Here is a 23775-nt window from a genome sequence, read left to right as displayed (position 1 = left end):
GGGAGGCTTTTCCAGTGTGCACTGTTGCAGATCACAATCTGCAAAGATTGAAATATGAATCTGGCAGCAGAGCAGCTGAGGGCGGTGAGCTTATGCAACGTTGACAGCCTCTAGCTACATATCTCTGGAGCGCCAGGCTAAGCCCTTTGAAGATATTTCCATTTGCATGAGGATATAATGCTTGCTGCTATTTTTTCACAGTTAGAGGTGAAGGGGCCAAGAGAGTGTACTTAGAGGGGAGAGGAAGGGAGGGGAGGGGAGGGGAGAGAGGCAGAGTTATTTTTCGTAGCTTAGTTTTTATTTCATAATCATAAACTTAATTCTGTTGTTTAACCAGGCTCGTGGAAGGAAAAGGGAAATGAAATCTGGAGAGAAGTGCAGCAAGTGAGAGCAGAAGGATTATAGGGTATAAGAGCAGGTGGAATGCAAGGGTGCTATCTCCAGCTACAGAGGAATGGTTTAGTGGTTAAGGCAAAAAATGAAACCAAAAACCATGTTAGATTTGTCCACAGTCAGCAATGGTGATCTTCTTGCTCGTCTTGCCATCCTGAGAAGTGCAATAGTCCATGACTTCCACAATGTTCATGCCTTCTTTCATTTGGCCAAAGAACACGTGCCTGCCATCTGACCAATCAGTCTTAGCAGTACAGATGAAAAACTGGGTGCCATTTGTGCTGGGTCCAGCATTTGCCATGGATAAGGTGCCAAGACCCTGGGGGCAGCTGGGTGACTCAGTGGATTGAGAGCCAGGCCTAGAGACGGGAGGTCCTGGGTTCAAATCTGACCTCAGACACTTCCCAGCTATGTGACCCTGGGCAAGTCACTTCACCCCCCTTGCCTAGCCCTTACTGCTCTTCTGCCTTGGAACCAATACACAGTATTGACTCTAAGACAGAAGGTGAGGGCTTAAAAAAAAGATGCTGAGACCCCTATGCTTCAGGATGAAATTCTCATCAGTATATTTCTCCTCATGGATGGACTTGCCACCAATGCCATTATGGTGAGTGAAGTCACCACCCTGGCATGTAAACAGGATCCCTTGTAACCAAATCTCTCCAGTGCTCAGAGCACAGACGTTTTCTACTGTTTTTGGAAACTCATCTTCAAAGAGCTGGAAAGTAACCAGGCCCAGGGCTCGTTATTGACAGCAGTACATGTTTGGGTAGGTCATGGCCACTGATAGCTGGGCTGGGTATGACAGCAGAGGCAGAAGTGCTGGGGCTTGGTGTCTGGCAGACTGAACAAAGATGAGGACTCCCAGTAAGAACAGGAAAAAAAATTGAAAAATGCCAGAGTAGCTTGAAGGTGTGGTATAATAGAGTCCTTGAAGCCAGAAAGAACTGTGTTTGAATTTTGCCTCAGACCCTTACTAGTTTTGTGACCTAAGGCAAGTCCCTTCCCTTTTCTGGGTCTCAGTTTCCTTCTCCATAAGATGAGGAGGTTGGGTTAAATATAGTCTCTACAGTCCCTTCCAGCTCTAGAGCTGTGATCCTCTGAACTTCCGATAGCTCTTGAGACTTAAAAGAGATGGAGATATTTTTATATTCTTTGGTTTCCAACTGGACTGTTGGCATGCTTTGGGGTGCTAGGAAGTGAACCTTCACGTGGAATAATAAACTGAGTTTCTTTGCTTTTTTGGCCAGTTTTTGAGTGGGTTGGGAGATAGAGGGCAGGAGTGACCAAGGTGGAAGGATGGTAGCTGGGATGCTTGAATCCATGCATGCACTATGTAAACTTGGTTACAGGCAGCTAGATGGCATGGTGGATACAGTGCCATTTCTGTAATCAGGAAGACTCATCTTCCCAAGTTCCCCTCTGGTCCCAGACACTTAATAGCTGTATGATCCTAGTCAAGTCACTTTGCTCAATTTGCCTCAGTTTCTTTATATGTAAAATGAGCTGGAGAAGGAAATGGCAAACCACTCCAGTATCTGCCAAGAAAACCCCAAGTGGTGTCTTGGAGAGTTGGACATGATTGAAAAATGACTGAGCAACAGCCTATTGGCCTACTTACATATGCGTGCAAAGCATGTTTATGTGTGTGTGTGTGTGTGCACGCATGCGCAAACTGGCTGGGTGAAATGGCTAACAGCACTTTCTCACCTATTGCACTGCAATCTTTTATTGCCTGGATTTATAACTGAAGTTTGGGAAACACTGACTTAGCCTCCCCTTTTCTTACACTCTTGTTCCAGGTAAAACAAAAAGAAAACCAACCAGTGGCTTCAGTCATAAGCTAAGGAATAGGGAAGATGAGATGGTCTCCCTCAGAGCAGCTTACATTTTCTTAGAGCTACATGAATCTCTCTGAGACACTTGAATACATATGTTGAGCTACACTCATCTGGAGGGCGCCCTCAACATCCACCACTCTCTGGTGAGGACAGCCCCTTCTTTCTCTGCTGCCACCCACAATGGGCACACATAGATTAGTGAGACCCTGCAGGATCCTAGATCTAGAGCAGGAACAGACCTCAGAGGCCCTCTAGTCCAATTCCTTCATTTTATAGAGGAAGAAACTGAGGCCCAAGGAGGGGAAGAGATTTTGCTCAGAATCACTCATAGGATCCTAGATATGGAGCTGAAAGGGAAATCCAAAGCTGTCTAATCCACTTCCACCCACCCCACCTTTTCTAGCTGAAAGTATGACCAGAGAAGTTAGGAGACAGAATTGTCCAAGGTCACACAGGTGGCAGCAGAGGAAGAATTTGAATCTAGGTCTTCTGGTAACTCCCAAGCCAGTGCCCTCTCAAGAATTTCACTCTTTTAAAGACATCTTCCATTAGTGAGATAGCAGACAGCCTCCAATCTAGCAGATAATCTCAGGTTATATGTCATATATTGCATGCTGAGTAAATTGCTCATCACTTGGTGTTCTGCTCAGTATTCTGAGATGATTCATTGGAGGGAGGGCAGTGGGCTGCATTGGTAGAAATGTCCTAACTGGGAGTTCCCTGGCCCAAGGAAGTCTTAGGTCTCCTAAAGAAACAAACAATGGGAAGCACTACTCTAACATTGGAGTGGAGATATAAAGAAACAAAAGAAAGAATGCCTGCACTCCAAAAGCTTCCTTTCTTCTGGGTGAAATGGTGCTTAGAAATGACAAAATATGATTCATTCTGAGAAGCCCGGTGAAGATATAAGCTGATGCAGAGTGAAATATGTAAAACCAAGGAAACATTCCATGCAACTACAACGATGTCATTGGAAAAGAATAACTGAAAACCACAACAAAACAAACCTCTGGCAAGCTGAGGAAATGCCCCTTCCTTCCTTCTTTTCAGAAGTGGGCAACTCTGGATGTGGAACACTGCATATCTTCTCAGCCTTCGTGGATGGTTTGCCTGGTTTTTTTTAATTTGTCCCCTCTCTTCCTGTTAAAAAAATCTTTGTTACAAAAGATGGCTTGCAGGTTAGGGGAGGGAAAGGGCTATATTTAGAAATGAAGGTAATGTGAAAACAAAGGACATCAGTAACAATTTTTAAAAAGAAATGTTTGTACAGGTCTCTTGGGTCTTGGGCCACTGGCTATGTTCATAATAGCTGCTCTGAATCTTCCCATGTCCTGTATCCTGGAAGAAATGAATCACCGAGACATGCTACTATTGCCTCTCTTTTTGCACCATGTTCTTTCTGCAGTCTTTAATCTCAGTAAGAGGTTGATTTTTAAAACAGTAAAATGACTTGATTAGGACCATTAAAACTCCTTTCACATTCCTGTACTTGCAAATGGATGGAATTAATTTCTCTCTCCTCCTGATCAAAGTTACTGAAATGGATGACAGGAATGAAAGGGAAAGATTGGACATTCATACTGGCTTGACATGATTATCCAAGGGTCACTGAGGAAAGTATACTCTCTGCTAAGGAGATAAACTTTAAAAAATCCATAAACTATATTGGTGAGTGAGAAACTACTGGGCATGCGGGCCTAAATATCAAATGACACCTTCCTGAGGGATTTAGCATCAACTAACAAGGCTAAAACAAGAAGTGTTCTTGGTGGAAAAATCAAACCTTTCAAAATGGGGCAAAATGTTGAGGTTATTCAGAGATGCTTTGACCCTGATTTGTGAAGGGGAAGGGCAGGGTACGACCCTATTATTTAGAGATATTTTGGCCATTGTTTGTCATGTGTTATTTTTCTAGGACCAAAGTCTTTGGACATTTATTTATTTGCACTTTGATCATCTAAAGCAGTGAAGAACTCAAGATAATACTATGACAAAGGAAGGCCCTCCTTAAGAAATGGAAATCACTGATTTGAAAAGGACTGTAGACTAGGTAATCTATGTCTCTTCCTTCATAGTACAAGAATTTTAATATCTCAGCGACTGAGGGGATGTCAGTGGGTATCTGTCCAATCCGTACCTGGAAAAGAGCCCTCTCCATAGCCACAATCAAGTTTTCATCCAGCATATTCTGGGAAGTCTTTAAGTAACCATCTCCCAAGGCAGTCTCTTTCACTTTGGGACACAAAAAGTTTTGTCCTGACACCAAGACTAAATTGCCTCCTTAGAGGATAATTGTACCTGCTTTTGCCCTCTGGGACCAAGCAGACCAGGTTGAATCCCATTTCCATGTGTTCAGTCATTTTTCAGTTGCGTCTGATTCTTTGTGGCTTTATTTAAGATTTTCTTGGTAGATATACCAAATTGCCATTTCTTTCTTTAGCTTTTTTTTCCTATGATGAAATTGAGGCCAATAGGGTTAAGTGGCTTGCCCAGGGTCACACAATTAGGAAGTGTCTGAGGCCAGATTTGAACTTGGAAGAAGAGTTTTCCTGACTCTAGACCAGGCTCTCTATCCACTGCAGCACCACCTGACTGTTCTTCTTTCCTTGTGACATCTCTTCAAATACTCGAAGACAAAATATCACCCTAAGCTTTCTTTTCTCCAGTTAAACTACCTGATTTCCTTTGATTGATCCTCATTTGGTATGAATACAAGACCCTTCCCTATTTTGATTGCTTTCTTTTGGACCCTCTTCAGCTTGCCTTTGTGTCCTTCTTTAAAAGTGGTATCCTGGGAGTTCCTGGTTAAGATGGCGGCAGAGTAAAAAGCAGCTGTTAGACCTCTCCTAACCAAAACATATACGACTCCTCAAAGAAGACATAAAAACAAATCCAGAGGAATGAAAGGACCCTACAACAGGGCACAGCATTGGAGGTACATGGAATAGGGGCATTTTCATGCTATAAAGGGGTGAAACAGCTCTTGCTAAAACGCGAGCTGAGCAACCCCCGCCCCCACCCCATACCACCTACAGTGCAAAAGCCAGTGCACAAGAGTTAGAGCAAGTTTGGGGCACGCATTAAGTCCTTGGAAGCTACCTGGGGTCACCAGGGCCTGCCCCTGAGAGCAGCAAGACTTAAGACCCCAAGAGGCTAAAGAACGCTCGGACTTTGAACACAGACACTGAGCACAGGCATGAGTGCAGGGGTGGACGCAAGCGCAGACACGGATCCTGAGCACAGGCGCAGACCTTGAGTGGGGGCCCAGTGCACAACTGTGGAAGCAGTGCCCTGAGATTGTTAAAGGAGCCTCGGGCAGAAGAACAAGCAAGGGGACAACCAGGAGGCTTGATCCTGAGAAAACTAGACTTGAGACCTCAGGAGCCTAAAGAGCGCAGACAGACCCTGAGTGTGAGGATAAACCTGAGAGGGCGCAGGGCTAATAATGGCAAGTCAGAGACAAGAACCCCCAAAGAGAAAGATCATCAGGTAGAAATCTGTAACACTCGACAACTTTTACACAGATAAAATCCAGACAACAGAGTAAACAGCAGAGGAGAACAAACAAGTAATCATATCCAGACCTTCCCAAAATAATGAAAACTGGCCACAAGCTATTGAAGACTTCAAATCTGAGATGATGAGAAAGATGGAAGAGATTTGGTGAGAGAAGTGAGAAATAGCTCAAAAGGAAATTAACAGGTTAGAAGATAGAAACTCCCAATTGGAGAAAGATGCCCCCAAATCAAACGAAATGGTAAGCAAATTGGAAACTAAAATCTGGCAAGAAAATATCAGTTTAAAAGGTAGAATTTTGCAATTGGAAAGTGAGGCTCAGAAATCAAATGAACTGATAAGCAAATTGAACACCAGAAATGACCAAATTAAAAAGGAAAACAAAAAGATTATAGCCAAAAACCAGACTCCCTAAAGGCTAGAATTGAGCAAATAGAAGCTAATGATCTCTCAAGACAGCAAGAACAAATAAAACAAAGTCAAAAGACTGATAAAATAGAAGGAAACATGAAATATCTCAATGAGAAAGTGACAGACCAAGAAAACAGGTCTAGAAGAGACAATCTGAGAATCATTGGTCTTCCTGAAAAAGCAGAAATTAATAGAAATTTGGACTCCATACTAAAAGAAATTATTCAGCAAAATTGCCCTGAAGTTCTACACAAGAGGGCAATATAGACATTGAAAGGATCCATAGATCACCCTCTACACTAGACCCAGAAAAGACAACCCCCTGGAATATAATAGCCAAATTCAAGAGCTTCCAAGTAAAAGAAAAAAATTTTACAAGAAGTCAGAAAGAGACAATTCAGATATCAAGGAGCACCAATCAGGATCACACAGGATCTGGCTGCCTCCACATTAAAAGACTGCAAGGCTTGGAATATGATATTCAGAAAGGCAAGAGAACTGGGTCTACAACCAAGGATCACCTACCCATCAAAACTAACTATATACTTCCAGGGGAAAGTATGGGTATTCAACAAGATAGAAGATTTCCAAGCATTTGAACAGAAAAGACCAGGACTAAATGGACAGTTCAATATCCAACCACAAAAATAAAGAGAAACAAGAAAAGGTAAATAAGAAACAGAGGGGAAAGAAAGAAAACTCGTATTTTTTAAATTTGCCTTTTTAAGGGCTTCAATATGATCTAATTATTTGTATTCCTATGTGGAGAAATGTTATGTATAATTCTCTGAAGTGAACTCTATTCACTATAATAGTAATTAGAAGAATTATTCATAGGGAGAGGTTGGAATACTAAATGGTCTAAGATGATATGGGGGGGTGGGAAAGAGGGATGTGAATAGTAGAGGACACCAAAGGAACTTGAATGAATAAGAAAAACAGGATATTCTATTACACACAAAGAGGACATGGGAAGAGGAAGGGATGAATACTATTATAAGAAGGAGAGGAAGAGAGCATTAGGAGGTAATATTTAAACCTTACTCTAAGTGTAATTAACTCTGAGAGGGAAGAGTAACTTTATCCATTGGGATATAAAACTCTATCTAACCCTACTGAGAAAGTCAGAAGGGATCAACCAAGGGGAGCAGGGGAGTGGGGAGGTCAAAAAAGGGAGGGGAGAAGAAAGGGGAGGGAATTTATTAGGCCTTAAAAATAAAAATAGGGGAATAATAAGGGAGGGGACAAGGTTTACTGGCATAAAGGAAACCACTGGTTTAAAAGAAAATAGTGTAAGAAGAAGAGGTATAACTAGGAGAGGATACCAAAATGTCGGCGAATACACAACTGATAATTATAACTCTGAATGTTAATGGGATGAACTCGCCCATAAAAAGGAAGCAAATTGCAGAGTGGATTAGAAACCAAAATCCTACCCTATGTTGTCTACAAGAAACACATATGAGGCAGGTGGACATACACAGGTTTAAAGTAAAGGGCTTGAGCAAAATCCTTTGGGCGTCAAATGAGAAAAAGAAGGCAGGAGTGGCTATTATGATTTCTGACAAAGCCAAAGTAAAAATAGATATGATTAAAAAAGACAGGGAAGGTCATTACATCCTGATTATAGGCAGTATAGACAATGAGGAAATAACATTGCTCAATATGTATGCACCAAATGGCATAGCAATTAGATTTGTAAAGAAGAAACTGGCAGATCTCAAGAAGGAAATAGATAGTAAAACCATACTAGGGGGAGATCTAAATATTCCTCTTTCAGATGTAGATAAATCAAACCAAAAAATAAATAAGAAAGAGGGAAGAGAGGTGAATGAATTCCTAGAAAAATTAGATTTAATAATTATGTGGAGAAAAATAAATAGGGATAAAAAGGAATACACCTTCTTTTCAGCTGCACATGGCACATTCACAAAGATTGACCATGTTATAGGGCATAGAATCATTGCAAACAAATGCAAAAGAGCATAAATAATAAACGTAACCTTCTCAGATCATAGTGCAATAAAAATAATAATTACTAAGGGCACCTGGACAGGCAAATCAAAAACTAATAGGAAATTAAATAATATGATTCTTCAAAACCAGCTAGTCAAAGAAGAAATCATAGAAACAATCAACAATTTCATTAAAGAGAATGACAATGATGAGACATCCTACCAAACTCTGTGGGATGCAGCTAAGGCAGTACTCAGGGGGAAATTTATATCCTTGAGTGCATATATTAACAAATTAGGAAGGGCAGAGATTAATGAATTGGGCATGCAACTTAAAAAATTAGAAAGAGAGCAAATTAAAAATCCCCAGATGAAAACTAAATTTGAAATACTAAAAATCAAGGGAGAAATTAATAAAATTGAAAGTAAAAGAACTATTGAATTAATAAATAAGAGTAGAAGCTGGTATTTTGAAAAAGCAGATAAAATAGACAAAGTACTGGTCAATCTAATAAAAAAAAAAGGAAAGAAGAAAACCAAATTGACGGTATCAAAGATGAAAAGGGAGACCTCACCTCTAAAGAAGGGGAAATTAAGGCAATCATTAAAAACTCTTTTGCCCAATTATATGGTAATAAATATAGCAATCTAGGAGATATGGATGAATATTTACAAAAATAGAAATTGCCTAGATTAACAGCAGAAGAAATAGAATACCTAAATAATCCCAAATCAGAAAAAGAAATTGAACAAACCATCAAAGATCTCCCTAAGAAAAAATCCCCAGGGCCTGATGGATTCACAAGTGAATTCTATCAGATATTCAAAGAGCAACTAATCCCAATACTATATAAATTATTTGATATAATAAGCAAAGAAGGAGTCCTACCAAATTCCTTTCATGGCACAAATATGGTACTGATTCCAAAGCCAGGGAGATCAAAAACAGAGAAAGAAAACTACAGACCAATCTCCCTAATGAACATAGAATCAAAAATTTTAAATAGAATACTAGCAAAGAGACTCCAGCAAATGATCAAGAGGGTCATCCACCATGATCAGGTGGGATTTATACCAGGAATGCAAGGATGGTTCAACATTAGGAAAACCATCCACATAATTGACCATATCAACAATCTAACAAACAAAAATCACATGATTATCTCAATAGATGCTGAAAAAGCCTTTGACAAAATACAGCACCCATTCCTATTGAAAACCCTGGAAACTACACGAATAGAAGGACCTTTCTTAAAAATAATAAACAGTATATACCTAAAACCATCAATAAGCATCATATGCAATGCAGATAAATTAGAAGCCTTTCCCATAAGATCAGGAGTGAAACAAGGATGCCCATTATCACCTCTATTATTTAACATTGTTCTAGAAACGCTAGCAATAGCAATTAGAAAAGAAAAAGAAATTGAAGGTATCAAAATAGGCAATGAGGAGACTAAGCTATCACTCTTTGCAGATGATATGACGGTCTACTTAAAAAATCCTAGAGAATCAACTAAGAAACTTGTAGAAATAATCAACAACTTTAGCAAAGTTGCAGGATACAAAATAAATGCACATAAATCATCAGCATTTCTATATGTTTCCCACACATCCCAGCAGCAAGAGGTAGAAAGAGAAACACCATTTAAAATCAGCCTAGATAATATAAAATAGTTATGAATCTATCTACCAAAACAAACACAGGAATTATATGAAAACAACTAAAAATCACTTTCCAAACAATTAAAACTAGATCTAAACAATTGGAAAAACATTGATTGTTCATGGGTAGGATGAGCTAATATAATAAAAATGACCATTCTACCCAAATTAATTTACCTATTTAGCAACATACCTATCAAACTACCAAACAACTTTTTTTTACTGAATTAGGAAAACTATAACAAAGTTCATCTGGAATAACAAAAGATCAAGCATATCAAGGGAAATAATGAAAAAAAAATGTGAAGGAAGGGGGCCTAGCAGTACGAAATATTAAACTGTACTATAAAGCAGCGGTCATCAAAACAATATGGTACTGGCTAAGAGACAGAAGGGAGGATCAGTGGAATAGACTTGGGGTAAGTGACATTAGCAAGACAGTGTATGATAAACACAAAAAGCCCTACTTTTGGGACAAAAACCCACTATTTGACAAAAACTGTTGGGAAATTTGGAAAACAATATGGGAGAGATTAGGTTTAGATCAACATCTCACACCCTACACCAAGATAAATTCAGAATGGTTGAATGACTTGAATATAAAGAGGGATACTATAAATAAATTAAGTGAACATAGAATAGTTTATTTGTCAGATTTCTGGGAAAGGAAAGATTTTAAAACCAAGCAAGAGTTAGAGAAAATTACAAAATGTAAAATAAATGATTCAGATTATATCAAACTAAAAGCTTTTGTACAAACAAAAACAATGTAGCCAAATTCAGAAGGGAAACAACAAATTGGGAAAAAATCTTTATAATAAAAAACTCTGACAGGGGTCTAATTACTCAAATATACAAGGAGTTAAACCAATTGTATAAAAAATCAAGCCATTCCCCATTTGATAAATGGGCAAGAGACATGAATAGGCAATTTTCAGATAAAGAAATCAAAAGTATCAATAAGCACATGAGAAAGTGTTCTAAATCTCTAATAATTAGAGAAATGCAAATCAAAACAACTCTGAGGTATCACCTCACAACTAGCAGATTGGCTAAAATGAAAGAAGGGGAGAGTAATGAATGCTGGAGGGGATGTGGCAAAACTGGGACATTAATGCATTGCTGGTGGAGTTGTAAACTGATCCAACCATTCTGGCTGGCAATTTGGAACTATGCTCAACTGGCTATAAAAGAATGCCTGCCCTTTGATCCAGCCATACCATTGCTGGGTTTGTACCCCAAAGAGATCATAGATAAACAGACTTGTATGAAAATATTTATAGCCGTGCTTTTTGTGGTGGCAAAAAACTGGAAAATGAGGGTATGCCTTCCAATTGGGGAATGGCTGAACAAATTGTGGTATATGCTGGTGATGGAATACTATTTTGCTCAAAGTAATAATAAACTGGAGGAATTCCATGTGAGCTGGAAAGACCTTTAGGAATTGATGCAGAGTGAAAGGAGCAGAGCCAGAAGAACATTGTATACAGAGACTGATACACTGTGGTAAAATAGAATGTAATGGACTTCTGTACTAGCAGCAATGAAATGAACCAGGACAATTTTGAGGGACTTATGGAAAAGAATTCTACCCACATTCAGAGGAAGAAGTACAGGAATGGAAATAGAAGAAAAACAACTGCTTGAACACATGGGTTGAGGCGACATGATTGGGGATGTAGACTTGAAACTACCACACCAATGCAACTATCAACAATTTGGAAATAGGTCTTGATCAATGACACATGTTAAAACCAGTGGAAATACGCATCAGCCATGGGGGGGGGGGAGCTCACAGGGGTGAAGGGGAAAGTAAGAGCATGAATTATGTAACCATGTTAACTTTTCTAAAAAATAAATATTAATAAATGTTTAAAAAAAGTGGTGTCCCTAAAGACTGAACAAGTTGTAGTATATGATTGTAATGGAATACTATTGTACTATAAGAAATCATGGGAAGTATGATTTAATAAAAACTTGGAAAGATCTACATGAACTTATGCAAAGTGAAGTGAGCAGAAACAAGAGAACATAGTAATAGCAATATTATATGATGAACATTATGAATAACTTAGCTATTCTTAGCAATACAGTGATCCAAGATTTCAAGGACTCAGGATGAAAAAAACAACATTCACCACCAGAGAAAGAACTATTGGATTCTGAATACAGACCAACATACTATATTTTACTTCATTTATTCATCTTTCTTGTTTGAATTCTCTGTCACAAAAGGAGTGATATTCAAAGATATTTTACATATTGCATGTATAAACTCTATATGAGAGTCCTTGCTGTCTCAGAGGGGGGAAGGGAGAGAATTTGGCTCAAACAAAAAACCCTAAAGGTTAAAAAATTATGTTTTCATGTAATTGAGGGGAAAAAGTATTAAAAAATGAACATGGCGCCCCAGACTGGACACACAATTCCTGTTGGCAGTCTGACTAGGGCAGAGGATAGAGATACCTCTCTAGTCCTAGACACTCTGTCTCTCTTGATGCGACTCCAGATAACATGAAGTTTTTTGGCTGTTGTATCACATTGCTTTCTCATATTGGCCTTGCAGTCCTCTAAAAGCCCTACAGCTTCTTTGGATGGATTGTCATATAACCATGCTTTTCCATTTTTGATTGCAAAGTCAAGTGTGAGACTTTACATTCATCCTAATTAATGCTCATCCTGTTAGTTTCAGTCCATGTTCTAGCTTGTTAAGGTGTTTTTGAATCCCTACCTGGTCATCCTCAATATTAATTATCTGTTAACTGTTATCCCTTCCAGTTTTGGTGAGTGTGCCATTGATGCCTTTATCTAAGTCAGTGATCAAAATGACTTAGGCCAGGCACAGAATCTTGGACCACCTGAGTGGAGGCTTCCTTCCATGTTGATCTTAAACTATTAATAAATCTTCTTTGGATCTGGCTATTTAAAACCCACCTACACATTAGTATTGTCTAGCCAATACTTCTCTATATCACCATCAGATTAGTGTGAGAGATTTTATAAATGCTTTACCAAAAATTTAGATAAATTTTACCTGGAGATTTTCACCCTGAGGCAGTTTAGCCACTCTATCAGAAAACCTAGTCTGGAATGATCTATTATTTTTTAAAAGTGTCATTGATATATCTTATTTTTTACATCTTAATAATTTACCATTATCTCCCTTTCCACTGAACTTTCCCTTTTTAACAAAGTTAGGCAAAAGTGATGAACCAGGAGATTCTATCTGATAGCATTCTGCCCTCACTGTCCCCAGCCTTCCTACTGAGAGAAGGCAAGTTTTACTCTGCCCCTCATCTAAGGGGTCAGTATTGTGTTAAACTCTTAAGGACGTTCATAAGCTGGGAAATGTCCATAAGAGAGTAAGCAGGATTCTGAAATGCCTTAAGTTCATGTCATATGAGGATCTGGGGAAAGAACAGGGCACATTTTAGCCTGGAGAAAAGAAGACTAGGTAGGATATGACTGCTGTGTTCAAATATCTGAAAAACTGTCATATGGAACAGAAATTAGACTTGTTCATTTTGGCCCCAGAGCAATATGAGCAATGAACAGAAGTTGACAAAAAACCCAAACAATTTAGATTTGATGTCAAGAAAAACAACAACTGAAAGAATAATGCTCCCCTGACAATTAGAGATGTCCAAATGTGTCCTGGGCTGCTTCAAGGGGTAGAGGGTTTCTCCTCCTTGTAAATCTTTAAGTGGGGACTTGACAGCTATTTTTTGGTGTGTTATAGTGGAAGTTCCTTGCTGTTGTACAAAGTGGCCATTAAGGTTTCTTCCAGTTCTCAAATTCTGTGATTCTGTATTTCATTATTTATTCTCCAAGGTCAAGCTTGATGATTGCAATTAATTTGAGTTCACCTGCTTTTAAGAGATTTATTTTTTGTAATACCGTTTATATGATTATAGTAATTATGTATATTTTCATGCTCATTCTGCTTTCTTTACTCTGAATAAAAGTTTTCCCATGTTTTGTGGAATTCCCCATATTGTAATCTCTAGATTATTCAATTCGTTATCCTTCTTTTCTTTTGATTATTTTATTTCCCTTCCATCAGTAGCTTCTTAGATCCATTTACTCTCTGATGATTACTCTTTGTTCTTATTTTGGCCCTTGATTGACACAAAAAAATCATTTTGACACAATAACTTTGTTCGGTCCTAGGATCATTAGAGAATTGACTTCATTGTTTATAGTTTTCTTGTCAAAAATTTTAATTTACCTTTCTTGTGTTTCTCTTATTTGAAGTATTTATCAGATAATTTTCTTGCCTCTGGACTATTTGAGAATAGGAATTCTTAAACTTTTTTGTGTCATGGACCCCTTTGGCAAGCCAAACTCCAAACACACCTACTTAGAATAATGTTTTTATTTAATTTTTAAATTCAATTTTATTTTTATTTTCAGTTTCAAATCTCCTCTTTCACTCCACTCCGTCTCTACCAATACTATTTATACATGTGAAATCATGCAAAATATTTCTACATTAGCCATGATTCAAAAAAAAGTAAGAGGGAAAAAAACATGCCTTAGTCAGCACTCTGAGTTTATCAGGTTTCTTTTAGGAGGCAGACAGCATTTTTCATCAGGAATTCTTTGGAATTCTAATGGATCATTGTATTCATTAAAGTTACTAAATCTTTTACAGTCCACTATCCTTACAATATTGCGCTTACCATGTACATTTTTTGCCTGACTCGGCTCACTTCACTTTGCATCAGTTCATTTAAGTCTTCCCAGTTTTTTTGAAACCATCTCCTTCATCATAGCACAATAGCATTCCATTACAATCACATGCCATAACTTACTCAGGAATTCCCCAGTTGCTGGACATCCCCTCAGTTTATAATTCTTTGCTACTACAAAAAGAACTGCTATGAATCCTTGTGTACATATAAGACTTTTTCCTTTTCCTTTGATCTCTTTGGAATGTAGGCCTAGTAGCGGCATTGTTGGGTTAAAGGGTATGCATAGTTTGGAGCTGTGGGGGCATACTTCCAAATTGCTCTCCAGAATGGTTGGGCTAGTTTATAGCTTGATCAACAGTGTATTAATGTATGTGTTTTCCCACATTGTCTCCAGCATTTGCCATTTTTCTTTTCTGCTATCAATCTGATGGCTATGAGATGGTACCTCAGAATTAAAATTTCATTTCTCTAATTCTTAGTGATTTGGAGCATTTTTTTCATATGACTATCCATAACTTTGATTTCTACCTCTGAAAACTACCTGTTCAAATCCCTTAACCATTTACTAATGGGAGAATGGTTGTTAGAATAATGTTTTTAAATAGATGAATTAAAATACTTTGGATTACAATTCAAACTAGTCATATTGAAACAAAAATATATTTTTTCCCATCAAAGGTTACCAACTCCCTGTAATCTATTCATGGACTCCTTGGGAATCTGTGGCCCCTTGATAAAGAACCCCTGTTTTGGAGGAGTGATTTGAATGTCCCTATTACTGAAATTATTTCTATTTTGGTGAGTACTTTGTTTCATAGTCTTTGCTATCACAAAAAGTATTGCTATGAATATTTTTGATGTTGACAGAACTTTTCTTACTGTCTTTGACACCCTTGGTGTATATGCCTTAGAAGAGGATCCCTGGATTAAAGAGTATGTGAATTTTAGTCACATTTTAAAGCATAATTCCAAATTGCTTTCCTGTCTTATTTTCCTTCTAAATCATTCTGAAGTTTCTTACAGTTGGTTCATCAATTCTGATGGACTAATAAAATTGATTTTTTCTTGATTTCTATATTATTAGGCATCCTTAGTTCATTTTCTCTTACACTATAATACTTCATTGTGTAATAGCTCTTCCTGATTTCCCTGCTAAGTTTTCTTGTTTCCCAGTGATTTTCTCCATTAATTCTTCTGCTTCAGAGCTTAACTTATCCTCAAGCTTGCCCTGTTGCTTTCTGTCCTTTGGCTAATCTGCTTCCTTATGAAGAGCACACTAAAAACCTGGGGAATAGACGGGCACTCTAGAGTCCCTCTTATCTTTTTTTTCTAGAAGGAAAACTGGTCATAACTTTGAATATAGATAACAACTGGTTGGCTAGAGCAGTAATACAAATATTGTATGTGTGATACAAGTCACTGCAATTGCTCTCTATATTCAGCACAAGTGAAATCTTCAATCCTTATTTTTCTTGCAAGTTGCTTCCCTTATAGAACTACTGTGGCAAACTGTGAATGATTTTAAATCCAGATTTGTCACTCTTCTCATCTCTTTAGCACCTGGTTAGCACCTCATCAAACTCTTTTGTATTTTTTAACACCCTGAGAGGCTCCCTCAGTGTTCTCTTCTCTCAATTTTCAGCCACATCGAGAGGCATAGTGTCCAGAATACTGGTGGTTATAGTCCTACCAAACTCTTACCTTGGATCACCAATTTATTTTATTTATTTTGTCTCACCAGCTATCTTCTCCTTGACTCCTGTGACTTATTCCCCTTCTTCTCTTTCAGTTATTCTCTTTTTCCTTCTCCTCTTTCTTCTTTCCATTCTCTTTCTCCTCTTCTTTAGGTCCTTTTGCTTAAAGCCATATCCTTCTTCAGTATGAGTCCTTTTTCATATTCAACTTTATTCCAAGTTCTCTGATAATTTATTCTCCCCTAATTCCATCTCTGGCCTTTTCAATTCCCAAACTTTCTATATCACCTTCACAATTCTTTCTCCTTTTTCAGCTCAAGTCTTCCTTTTCTCACTTCTTCTCCCACACATCCATCTCTTTTGGAAGCCAGAAATAGAAATACCTTATTGCTTCTGAAGGGTAGAAGCTCAGAGTCTTGTAACTCAGATAAGACTAAGGAAAGACTGGTTGGAGAGCCAACTTTGGTTCCAAGTTGTTGACCTGCTTATGAATAACTTAGCCCATGATCAGGTCAGTTGAATACAGAATAGCAATAGATCATTAGGGAATCTCTTTCTCCCATGCATAAAGAAGTCAGGATTGTGTTAGCTAGAGAACTGTAATAACCTTGTACAAGAGTAAGATACTCAAATCTTAGGAGAGGTTGCATGTAAGGGCCGCTACAGGGGACAGGCTTCTTTGGCCCTATAAAAATATAATTCACAATCAACTCTCCCAGAGATGCCATTCAGAAGATAACCTTCCGTCTATCGAGAGGAGCTGTCGTGGGGTGTTGGATAGTTATCTTAAATGCTTTCAACTTGAAGTAGATCTCCAGTGGAGTTTGGCAGGGATCTGTGTTTGACTCTGTGCTATTAAATATATTAATGTTTGTATCAATGACTTTGATAAAGGTACAGATGGTATGCTTTTTCAGATGATATAACAGTGGGAAGGATAATGAATATGCTCGATAATAGAGTCAATATCGAAAAAGATCCAAACTGGTTAGAACATTAGGCTACAGCTAATGACATTTAATAGAAACAAATGTGAAGCTCTGGGTTTGAAATCGTCAGATATGCATAAGATGGGGGCCTTGACTAACAAATATTTGCTTTTAAAAATATATGAGGTTTATAGATCAAAACAGGTGGCAAGGCATCTCTATTGCTTCTTAGGCTAGACTCTAGCCACTAGAGCAGGGGTTGGCAATGTATGGCTCTCGAGCCATATCTGGCTCTTTTGAGGGCCAGATACAGCTCTTTCTGCAGGAGCCATAAAGTCCATTTTTTTCAGGCACTGTTACAGGAGCGGCACTGTGAGCACTGTACGGCTCTCATGAAATTTCATTTTAAAAAAATGTGGCATTTATGGCTCTCATGGCCAAAAAGGTTGCTGAGCCCTGGGCTAGAGTAAGTAAGGCAGAGTGCCCAGAGTCTTGGTGGTGATGGTTCTTCTGCGCTTGTTCCTAATCAGATCATATCTGGAATATTATGTTCATTACTAGGTGCCTCATTTTTGGAATGGCATGGACAGAGGATAACATCTAGGGAAAGTTAACCAGGATTGGGAAGGGTCTTGAGGATTGTTTAAAGGAACTGTGGACATTTAGCCAAGAGAAGAAAACTTTTGGGGGAAGGCATGATTACTATCTTCGACATCTGAAAGGTTATCGCAGGAGGAGCGGTTAAACTTGAGAGCGGTTAAACCCCATGGAGAGAGCCAGTAGCAACTGGTAGAAGTTGCTACAAGTTCAATTTCAGGTTAATAATAATGAAGAATCTTCTAAAAACTCATAATAGTACAGAAATGGAAAGTTACCTGATCAGTGTTATGGCTTTTCATGACTTCTAGTATATTCTTTCATAAGTTCAAGTTGACATGCTAGTAGGTAGTAGAGCTGAGATTAGAATCCATCTCCCAAATTCTGTTCCAGTGGGTAGTATGCCATGACCTCTTTGAGCAAAGGTGGGATGATTATTCTATGGGTTTTTTTCCCCTGGAAATCATTTGTGCTTCCTTTAGTGGCTGGACTGGATGACTTTGGCTCTGCTCCTTACTTCCTGTGGGAGGTTGGCCAACTTCTTTCACCTTCCTGAACTTCTGTTTCCTTATCTCTGAGGTCTCTTGCAGCACTAACATTAGGCTCCTATATTCTCTGATATAGCTTCTAATATTTTCAGACCTTCTTAAGAAGTGGTCTGAAAATTGAATGGCCTAAAAAACCAAGAACCCTAAACAAACAAAAACTGAATGGCCTGCCTTGCAAGGTAGCGAGTTCTTAATCATGTAGACCAAGTAGAAACTGAATGACTGGTATTATACAGGAGATCCATCCATTGAATATTGATTAGAGGGATGGTTTGCATCAGTGCTGTCAAGTTCAAATGGAAAGGGGTCCCCTAATGGCTGCATATTGACTTAGACAACCAAATATTTACATTATCTCTGTTTTGTTGTCATTTAAATCTGTTTGGTCATTCTTGAGAATGTTGGAGGTGGGGCAGCTGGGTGGCTCAGTGGATGGAGAGTCAGGCCTAGAAATGGGAGGTCCTGGGTTCAAATCTGGCCTCAGAGACACTTCCTTGCTGTGTGACCCTGGGCAAGTCACTTAACCCCCATTGCCTAGCCCTTACCACTCTTCTGCCTTGGAACCATTACACAGTACTGATTCTAAGGTGGAAGGTAAGGGCTTAAAACAATTTTTTTAAAGATAAGGAGAGTGTTGGGGGCTATACATGGCACCCAAGCCACATATTTGATGCAGCTGGTCTAGAAGAGCACTAGAAGAACTCTGAGGTTCTATGAATCTAGGTCATAGTGTAAGAAGAAAGGGCATTGCCTTTCCCTCTGAGAAGCCATCAACAGAGTCAAATCTGTCTCCCCCAGAGTCAGAACCCTAGGAGATAGTTGCCAATTCTGCTGGCGTCCACAGTGACACAGGCGAGAGCTGGAGAGACCTGGTGAAGGAAGGACTTCTAGCTGGCATGCACCAGTGCTCAGAGCTTGGGACGTGTCTTAGCAGCTGATTCAAGATTAGCTCCGGTGGGTGTGGAACTCCAGCTGCTCCTGCCCAAAGAGCTGAGAGTTTTCTGAATCAAAGCTGGGAGTTGGCAACAAGGACTGCTTCCCCACTCTTTACATTTTGTGCAAGGAGGAGGAATGTGCAGTGCTATTCTGGTCACTCTGGCTCATTGAATATTTATGTAAGTGTGGAGGCAAGTGAAATATTCCCAGACATCTCTTGGAGCTGAGATGGTGAAACAAGCAGTTCCTTGGAAATGGAGATTTGGGAGGTCTGGGTTTGTCTGCATAGAAAGTTTAAAGAAGAAGAATTTGCAAATGTGTCACGTTTTTGGGAAAAGCAGAGTGGTTGACATTTGGTGTTTGGCCATAAATTAGAGAGTTCCCTAGCTCCTCAAGCATTAGAAAAAAGGGGAAAAAGCAAGCTTCTTTCATTGGGCCTCAGGGCCCTGACACTTGGTTGACAAAACAAAGTGATGCCTTTGTTTTAAATTGGCCATTTTTCACCAGTGCTTTCCTCCCATCAGATGCATAGCAAAAATTTTAGGATTGGTAGGCTCAGCAATAGCCATGCCTTACCTTCTCCCGGTCAGGGAATATACATCATGGGGAGAAGGAAATAAAAACGAAGGTGGGCAAAGTATCAGGATACTGTCTGCTGGTTGTTTTGGAAGCCCAGAATAATTCCATTAATTCCTCAATTCCATATTCTAAACTTCTCAAGTTGAGAAACCATGTCATGTGTTAAGAAGCTGTGGTACTGAAGCAATGTCATATACTAGAGAGAGTATGGATCCTAGATTCAGAGGACCTGGGCTCAAATTCTGGCTTTGGTGCTTCTTAATTGTGTGACCATGACCAAGTTATTTAATGTCTATGAACCTCATTTACTTATGTCAGTCAAATGAAAGATGGTGTTGATGAGGATGACAGTTGCCCTGCTTACCTCACAGTGTTCTTGTAGGAATCCATTGAGAAAATGGTAGTGAAATGGATGGAGCTCTGGATTTGGAGTAAGGAAGAATCACCAAGTCATTAAAGTTCTCCCAGCTTCAACTTCCTCATCTGTAAAATGGAAATAATAATAGCATCCACCTCACAGCGTTGCTATGAAGATCAAATGAGGTAATATATGCGAGGTGCTTTCCACACATTAAAGTACTAAAGAAATGTTAGCTATTCTTATTGTTAACCAAGCCTTAGAAATGCAGAGCCATGGCTATTGTTTCCTTTGTATCCTTGGATCTTGGCACTCAGTGACCCTTCAGTCTGTGTGGCTGACTGACAGACCTCTCACAGAATGCTATAATGCAGTGATGGGCTGCACACTCATTTGGGAACCAGTCATGTGACCAGTCTGCTTGACTCTGGAGTAGGCCACCCATCCCGTTGTCAGCTGATAAAATGCCTCCAGCAATAACAGGAGGTTATGTCTTTTTTCAGTCATCTCTCTGCTCTACACATTTTCCCACAAAACATTTTAATGAGTGTAATTAAGAAATAAGCCAACTGGCACCCCCTTTAGGAGTGTGTAATTTAATGCGAACCCACCGAATGATTTAGGGGGTGCTATGCTTCTCTGGCTCCCTTCCATGGTAAATTAGAGACAAAGAGTCTAATTAAAAGTCCATATATTTACCCATCAAATGCTAAGGTCATTTAACTAGTGGGCACCTTGAATGGGGCTGGAAAGCCTTTCAATGCACATGATAGAGGAGAATGAAATTCATTCACCTAATCAGAGCTGGTGCAGTTGGCCCAACCCAGTCTACCTTTCATTCATCTAACTCTCTTAGTATCTGCTTTTCCTGTCTTTTCCTGCCCTGGAAAGCTTTGATAAAAGAGGTGCCTGGAATCGGAGGGAGGGGACATTCTAAAACCCCATGAGCATAACTGAAGTCATTGGACTATAGAATGGCAGAGGTCGAAGGGACATTAGAAGTCTTGTAATCCAACTCCTTCATTTGATAGGCGAAGGAACCAAGGCTTTCAGAATTGAGGAAAGGAACAGGAGTTTAAGTTCACAGTCACACAGTTAGTAAGTGGTATAGTGAGGCCAGAACCCATGTCTTCTGGATTCGATTTCAGGGATCTATAGCATATCACATTAAAAGCTGGTATATTTAATTTTACTTAATAAGTTGTTGTCTACACAGCTTGAGTAGTGGCCACAGTTACCCACAGGTAGACCCTAAACCCAAGGGTGAACCATTAGAGAAGGCATTTCAGCATATGGTATGATGAAAATATTTATCTTAAAATGGGAAAATACCAGTCGTTAAAAAAATTGGATGGTTATTAGTAGGATGATCTGAATTCAGTTGCTTGTCACATGTTAGCTCATTTGATTATAGTGCTGATGAAGCCCATACCAATTCATAGATCAGAAATCTTGATCTACAAGGGATCTTAGCAGTCATTTTGTTCAAGAATCCCTCATTTCACAGAGGAGGAAGCTGAGGTCCCAAGAGGTTGTGACTTCTTCAAGGTCCCACATAGGATCTGAGCTCGAGAGCTAGAAAGTAGCACAGAGGCCAGCTGCCCAAGTTCCTTATTTTACAGGGGAGGAAACTGAGGGCCAGAGTAGTAAAGGGACTTGCCCCTGGTTCAAACAGGTCACAGTCATCTCAAAGACTTAAATAGCTGGTAAAGAGTCTTCCTCACCCACCACCCCATCTCCTGACCTTATACTTAGGGCCTTTGATATATCATATTTCTCTTAACTACCATTATCATCATCATCTTCATCTTCTTCTTCTTCTTCTTCTTCTTCTTCTTCTTCTTCTTCTTNACCTTCCTTCATGTTTTTTTTTCATTATTTCCCTTGGTATTCTTGATCTTTTGTTCTTTCAAATGAACTTTGTTATAGTTTTTTCTATAAAATAAATTTATATTATATATTATATATATTATATTATAAAATATTTTTAGTAGTTTGATAACTATGGCACTAAATAGGTAAATTAATTTGGGTAGAATGATCATTTTTATTATGTTAGCTCATCCTACCCATGAGTAATCCATGTTTTTCTAATTATTTAGATCTAGTTTTAATTGTGTGGAAAGTCTTTTGAGGTTGTGTTCATATAGTTCCTGTGTTTATACTGGCAGATAGATTACTAAGTATTTTATATTTTCTAGGGTGATTTTTTTCTTTTATTTTAAACCCTTAACTTCTGTGTATTGACTTATAGGTGGAAGAATGGTAAGGGTAGGCAATGGGGGTCAAGTGACTTGCCCAGGGTCACACAGCTGGGAAGTATCTGAGACCGGATTTGAACCTAGGACCTCCCGTCTCTAGGTCTGGCTCTCAATCCACTGAGCTACCCAGCTGCCACCTCTAGGGTGATTTTAAATGGAATTTCTCTTTCTATCACTTGTTGTTGGGATGTGTGGGAAATATATAGAAATGCCGATAATTTATGTGAGTTTATTTTGTATCCTGCAACTTTGCTAAAGTTGTTGATTATTTCCACTAAATTTTTGGTTGATTCTCTAGGATTCTTCAAATAGACCATCATATCATCTGCAAAGAGTGATAGCTTAGTCTCCTCATTGCCTATTTTAATACCTTCAATTTCTTTTTCTTCTCTAATTGCTACTGCTAATGTTTCTATTACAATGTTAAATAATAGAGGTGATAATGGGCATCCTTGTTTCACTCCTGATTTTATTGGGAAGGCTTCTAATTTATCCCCATTGCATATGATGCTTGTTGATGGTTTTAGGTATATACTGTTTATTATTTTTAGGAAAGGCCCTTCTATTGCTATAACTTTCAGTGTTTTCAATAGGAATGAATGTTGTATTTTATAAAAAGCTTTTTCTGCATCTATTGAGATAATGATGTGATTTTTATTGCTTTGCTTGTTGATATGGTCAATTATGTGGATGGTTTTCCTAATATAAAACCATCCTTGCATTCCTGGTATAAATCTCACCTGATCATAACGAATAACCCTCGTGATCACTTGCTGGAGTCTTTTTGCTATTATCCTACTTAAGATTTTTGCATCTAGGTTCATTAAGGAGATTGGTCTGTAGTTTTCTTATCTCTTTTTGTTCTACCTGGCTTTGGAATCAGTAATTTGGTAGAACTTCTTTGCTTATTATGTCAAATAGTTTGTATTTTTTGGGGAAAACTCTGGTAGGTACTTAAATATTATCTGGTTTCAGAGAAAAGGTGAGGAGGAGACAGGACAGACAGGACAGGTTAAGAGACTGGGAATAACTTAACAAGTTGGGAAACACAAATCAAGTATGGTTTTGGCAGTTGAAGGGAGTGACAGTTAGGATCTGAACTGCTTCTCAGATCCACCTAGCCAGGGAGTCTATGAAATCAACAAATAACTGAGTAATACTGGGACAGAAGGATTTATAAACATAGGTTTAATAATGACTATAGGAGTTAGGGATAATGGGGAGAGGCCACACTAAATCTAATCACTAAAAGACCAACGCCTGGGCTGGGAGATGGGTTAGAGACTATGGTGCTCTGAAACGGACTATATCATAGGCTGGAAAGTAATTGGGTCTCTTACAGAGCTTTGTCCCACTTCTACTCCTCTTGATGGTACAGGAAGATAGGTTCACAGGAAA

General features: G+C 38.8%; 1 protein-coding gene across 1 annotated transcript in view; it reads right to left on the bottom strand.

Annotated features, from left to right (window-relative positions):
• Positions 1-496: 496 nt before the first annotated feature.
• LOC123253483 (peptidyl-prolyl cis-trans isomerase A-like) overlaps positions 497-23775 on the bottom strand; it is a 64495-nt gene continuing 41216 nt past the window's right edge. Inside the window, exons 3-4 of the mRNA XM_044682668.1 lie at positions 933-1134; positions 497-716 (exon numbers count right to left, since the gene is read on the bottom strand). Of these exons, the coding sequence (XP_044538603.1) occupies positions 497-716; positions 933-1134 (422 nt within the window). The remainder of the gene's footprint in view (positions 717-932; positions 1135-23775) is intronic.

The sequence above is a fragment of the Gracilinanus agilis genome, chromosome X, assembly GCF_016433145.1.
Source record: "Gracilinanus agilis isolate LMUSP501 chromosome X, AgileGrace, whole genome shotgun sequence".
NCBI classification, from domain to species: domain Eukaryota; kingdom Metazoa; phylum Chordata; class Mammalia; order Didelphimorphia; family Didelphidae; genus Gracilinanus; species Gracilinanus agilis.
Note: the sequence above shows the minus strand (reverse complement) of the source record. Positions and strands in the feature narration are given on the sequence as shown.